Source organism: Larimichthys crocea, chromosome XV, assembly GCF_000972845.2.
Source record: "Larimichthys crocea isolate SSNF chromosome XV, L_crocea_2.0, whole genome shotgun sequence".
NCBI lineage: Eukaryota > Metazoa > Chordata > Actinopteri > Sciaenidae > Larimichthys > Larimichthys crocea.
This window is the reverse complement of record NC_040025.1, coordinates 4,661,402-4,666,985: the sequence shown is the minus strand read 5'-3', so window position 1 is coordinate 4,666,985 and position 5,584 is coordinate 4,661,402. Positions and strand designations below refer to the sequence as shown.

Below are 5,584 nucleotides of genomic sequence, written 5' to 3'. Positions count from 1 at the left end.
TATTTTATATTTGATATTGGGCTGCTCCGGGACCAGGGTAAACCTATTTTCGTTTCATCCCATGTTTACATGTGTTGTAATGACAATAAAAACTCCTTGAATCCTTGAATCCTTTAATTCTGACGAACTTGTGATGGTGCATATACTTTAAGATCACACCCCAAATACTACACGCCCCAGAATTAGTCAAAGAGAATGTCTTTACTCTTGGAGGTGTTATTGTCAGTATATTCTAGTCTGGAGACACAGATGTCTGTTTACGCAGATTGGAACGGCAACAACAAGCTATCTATTATGACTAAGAAGGCAGCAATAGGTCTCTTCAACCCCGGCCACCACAGTGTTGAGATATGGTGGCACCTAGTCAAAGACAAACAATTAATACTGCCGAGGACCACAAGGCTCACACGTGACCTCAAGTAACCTAAGGATAGAAAATTCCATAACAAGTGGCACAAGTGATGCCTGTTAAAAAGGTTTGGTTAAAAAGACGTGCTCAGTCAGGACAGATTAAGGGGGCACTTAAATGACAGATATATGGGTCGAGATTATCTGCACCAGTGTTTCTGCATGCTTTTAATTCAAGCTTTGGAGCTTTGGAAACATCTGCACTGCTCATGAGACTAAAAAAAATTAACATTTTGAAAAAAACTGATCCATTAGGGACTGCCTCTGTAGTCTCCAGTTGAAAGTGCAGACACAAATGTTGATTAAAATCTTCAACCGTAGATGATCTTTCTTTTGGTAATATAGATACTTGATTGATTTGAGGAGGGAAGTGTTCTAAAGAGATGTTATTTTGTAATATATGCTAAAATAGGTTGTCATAGTCATGCTGGAGCAGATGTTTATTGTTGTTTAAAGGTTAATCAGTCCTCAGCGGTGCCACTGGATCTAACCTTGGCCCAAGCTTCGTCTCTGCTGTGGATGAGAGTTGTGGGAAGAACCGTGGACTGTTTTTAATTCTGTGTCTTTTATAAAAAGCTCATCAGTCAGCGAGAACATTAAAAGATTGTAGAAAGTTTTGCAGTGAAAGGCGGGAAATGCCAATGCCAATGAAAAGTTCAGTCCAGGGCAGGGATTCCCTTCCAGTTATCATTTCCCATACTCCACACCAGCAGAGGGAGCTAAAACTTTGTTGATACGAGTCTTAAGCTTCCTGGTTCTGCACAAGCCTTTTTCTGCATACAAACCTTCAGGCCTTCCAGCTGATCAATGGCTTTCATTCAGGTCTGTTGACTGAAGCATATGAAACAAAGAGGTCAGGTGGTTTTTAATGGTGTCACCCTAACAGCACACGGCAAAAGGGGGGAGCAATGCCAAGTGGTCAGCAATCTCTGAGCTGTGACTGTGGAATTTTGCTGTGTGTTTTGTGTGTAGATGGCGTGTGGACAGCTGTCGAGGGCGGAGGCGCTGGCGTGCTCAGGCTGCAGGCACGCGTGCCATGTGATGCTCTACTCTGACACAGAAAGTCAGCTGTTTGGAAAAATTCCCATCAGACATATTATACTGGTGAGGGAGAGCACAGAGTGTGTGAGTGAGCGTGCACATGTGCATGTGCGGTGTGTGATGTAGACCTTTGCTTTAAATGTTTCTGCCTGTTTGCGTAAAAACACAGTCCTGCTTATGTCTAAGGACCTCTGCCTCTCTATGTGTGTGTGCAGCAGTGTATGAGTGTATAACAGCCTCTGTCACTTCCCACAGATGCAGATGCGCTTTGACGGTCTGCTGGGCTTCCCTGGCGGGTGAGTCTTTCCTGGTGCTGCCTTTGTGTTACCCTCTTCTGTGCACAGGTACGCCTAGCTTAGGTTTGTGAGTTTGTTTTTCTTCACAGCTGAGGATGTAAACCTTTTACAGCACAGAACAAAGATACACACATTGCAAGGACTAACAGTGAAACAAAAGGCAAAATGCATGGCAGGTTCTTTTGCAAGTTGCCTTAAACAAATATTTTCAAAAATCTGTAATTGCCAGACACATACTGCTTAATTAGTATTCAACTTAATATGAATCACTTGTGTCTTTGGCTCTGTGATTTACAGTAGTCATTGCCAACATTTCTGTGGCATCATTCGCCAACACAGTGCAATTATGTAACCTGATGAGAAGAAGTCTGACAATTAATGACGACGTACGCAAAAGGAGGAAAGACAGCATTAGCACACGGGAACAATGGTCAGAAGCTGGAGTGTCAATGCTACTACTAATTATACATACATATATTCCATATAGTAACAGTATTAGTATACTGTGTTCCACTTACAGTTGGCAGCATCCGTGACTTTGGAACGTTACGTTTAAACTTCATGAATGGCAAAATGTTTTAGTTATATCTTGTGTTCTGGGGTATTCACAAAACCAGGATTCAGAACTTCTTTCAGCTTTTCAAGCAATTTCCACATTTCCTTTGTGCGGTGCATCATGGGAAAATAATATCCAAAATCAATCCTAAATCTAGCACTTGTCTTTTAATGTACTGCATAATGCACACTGACTCTTTTAGCCAGCCTCATCCGGCCCTGATTCTGGTGCCAGTTCCAACGTCGTTCCCCATGAGCATTGCCCCCCAGTCGTGGTATGGGCAGCCCAGCTAACAAACTGAGCTATCATTAGCTAATAGCAGCTACAGTCGGCAGTAGTTTAATTTGCTGCCCATCAGGAAAGTCTGTGAATCACCCAGAGGACATCAGAGGGAACACCAGAAAACATTTTCTTTATAAAATATGATCCACTTTCATCAAAATGAGTGAAATAGTTGGTGGTGTGTGCCCTTCTCACGGGAGATCATACTCATGTAGTTACATGCATACATAGTGCACAGGGCACTGCGTGTTTACATGTCAGTGTAGTACGAAAATTATTTTAAATCTGTCATTTTATTGTAGAAAAGTTACACAATAATGCTTTAGCTTGAAAGTGCTGTTTGGGGCACAAACCCACACAGCACAAACTAGTCTCAGGCTGTAAAATTCAATGAGTTTCTCAATCGGCTTGATTTATTTTACTTACGCACTGACAAGTCTCAGGAGAGCAGTGTGACTGATGTTGTCTGTCTACTTTCATATGTGGCCCTGACCTTTGACCCGCCCACCTCCCACGCCTCAGGCTTGTTAACCCATCGGAGGAGACCCTTGAGGCGGGGCTCAGCAGAGAATTGTTGGAGGAACTGGGTGTGGCTCTTCCTATATCAATAGAAGATCATGTGGACTCCTGCCATGCCCCTGCTTCCTCCCCCTCCTCCCCCTCCCGTCTTATCACGCACTTCTACGTGAAGAAGATGGAGGAGGAGCAGATCAAGGAGGTGGAGAGAGCGGCTGCATCCACTGCACCAGATCACGGACAGGAGGTAACGTGTGTGTGTGTGTGTGTGTGTGTGTGTGTGTGTTTGTCCTTTTCCTTCTAGAATGACTGATTGCAGCCATTTAACCGATCTCATGCTCTGTTCCTCATCACCTCTCTCTCTCTCTCTCTCTCTCTCTCTCTCTCTACAGGTTCTAGGGATGGTCAGAGTCCCGCTCTACACCAGGAAAGGCGGGGGAGGCCTTGCGCCGTTCCTGTCGCACTCGTTCATCGGCAACGCTCGCTCCCAGCTTGTCGACTCTCTGCTGCGCTTCAACCTGGTCGCCCCTGAGGAGCTGCACAGAGCCCTCACACACTCTCTGAAGATACACTCACACACCGCAGAGGACCTGAAAGCGTCCCTCGCGCTGACGGATGCAAGGAGGAAACAGTTTTGAAACACACCTTCACGCGCATCAGCACATCCTCTCGAAGCAGTCACACAGATACCAGTTTGGCCATCAGCAACACAGTCCTTCAGTCACACGCACACACATACACACACACACACTGTCATACTGATTCTGAGCTGCTGACTCATGATTTCCTACTGTGCATCATGCAGTTTGGGAAAAACATTATGAACTCATTAATGGAAATAAAATCAGTGACACTGTCTGTTATATTCCAACTTTTCTGTCATTTTTTCTCCTCCTGATGCAGAAAACACGGCCAACACTCCTCCATCAAACCTTTCGGTCTTAATATCGCCATGAAGAAGGGAAGCCAGACATCGAAACATCTGACACTAAAAAGCAAGTCTGTGCTTCCTTATATGGAGATGCATAGGCACCTTGTGGTATTCTGTAACTGTCACGATGAAAAGGGGCAGACAAATAACCCTGTTTTTTTAGTTTTTTGTTTTTTTTCTTTTCAGGGAGCTCTTGAGTTCTTTGTCTGCCTCTGTGCTGCTCACATTTTCGCTGGTTTCATTTATGAAGTTATTTGCACGGCAGTGCTGATGCCATCCAAGGATTAATTACATCCATGACATACTATAAAGCCTACAGGCGCAGATTTGATTCTGTTTAAGTGTACCCTCGGTGCGCATAATGCGCCTGCACCAGATGTTAGTAACCTCATTCCCAGACAATATCGCCGGCAGTGAGAAAGAGCAGAGACATGATGCAGCCTAATGTTTATACCATACTGTAAGTGAACAATGTCACAGTTTTTTTGCAGGTGAACCTGACATGATTGGTATATCATATGTATAACTGTATATACAATTATATAGAGAGTTTATCTTTGATTTATTAATCATGCAGCAGGTTTACACTGCACTCAGTGTGACAAATCCCCCAATATTTGATAAATTAGTACCTAAAAGATGAAGCGAAGGCGATGAAAGATGCTGAGAGAAACACACTCATTCACTCATCTTTTATTCAGCCTCATAATACAATAAATTTATTGTAGAGTCATTGCATTTTACAAGCACGGCCACGTCCATTCATCACAACTACATACAGATTGAGCGGGCGCTAACAGAATTAGAGGTGCACGTAGAATTCATTTGCAAAGGAGTACAAATGTGATCTGCTGCTGTCGATATGCGTCTCAATCAGAGTGTGTTTTTCTCAGCTGTCAGGAGGGGAGGGAGGAAAGAAAAAAAATGTACCGCATCCGGCACCACAGACAGGAAACACAGGAGACGCTTCATATGAAACACTTTTGTCTGAGGATGTGTTTGTGCAAGACTGTGGCTCTTTTTTCTTTTCACGTGTGCAGCTGCTTCGAGGACGTGCCTCCTCCAAGCATGCATTTGAGCCACTTGTGCATCCTGCACGAGAGCACATGTGTGTGTGTGTGTATAGGGGGGGGAAAGGATGCTGTCGTGTGATGGTGCTGTAAGGGCGAATAATACAAGGTCATCAGAAAAACATTTCGAGAGAGAGAACAGGAATGGAGGGAGGGCAGTGCAGGCGAGGGATGGATGGATGGAGGGAGGGAGTGGGAGCTCGGGATGCTGAGGGGAGGAAGACGGTATATTCATAGCAGCAGCGGTATTTATAGCCGCCCAGAGGAGAGGAGAGAGCGGGGGGCGGGGCTTCGGTTGTGGCACAAGGCAGAGAGGGAGAGAGAGGGGAGGGAATGGGAGGAGAGAGGCAGCTCTGGCGCGAGTGAGAGAGGGGAGGCTATTTGGCATATTTGGCAGGAGAGGGAAGAAAGAAAAGGAGGGAGGGAGGGAGGGAGGGCTGTTTTTGAGTGTTTGTGTGTGTGTGTGTGCCTGAGAAATGAGAGA

General features: G+C 44.9%; 1 protein-coding gene across 3 annotated transcripts in view; it reads left to right on the top strand.

The window, feature by feature from the left end:
* The window catches only part of zgc:103759 (U8 snoRNA-decapping enzyme), a 17,107-nt gene extending 11,671 nt beyond the window's left edge, over positions 1-5,436 (top strand). Inside the window, exons 1-5 of one of the 3 annotated variants that reach the window (XM_019274991.2) lie at positions 1,109-1,230; positions 1,381-1,512; positions 1,705-1,745; positions 3,106-3,346; positions 3,492-5,436. In XM_019274991.2, the coding sequence (XP_019130536.1) occupies positions 1,216-1,230; positions 1,381-1,512; positions 1,705-1,745; positions 3,106-3,346; positions 3,492-3,737 (675 nt within the window). In that variant the 5' untranslated portion in view covers positions 1,109-1,215 and the 3' untranslated portion in view covers positions 3,738-5,436. Of the gene's footprint in view, positions 1-1,108; positions 1,262-1,380; positions 1,513-1,704; positions 1,746-3,105; positions 3,347-3,491 lie in introns of those variants that run through there. The other 2 variants (XM_010745634.3, XM_019274992.2) reach the window with 2 other exon arrangements.
* Positions 5,437-5,584: the final 148 nt, after the last annotated feature.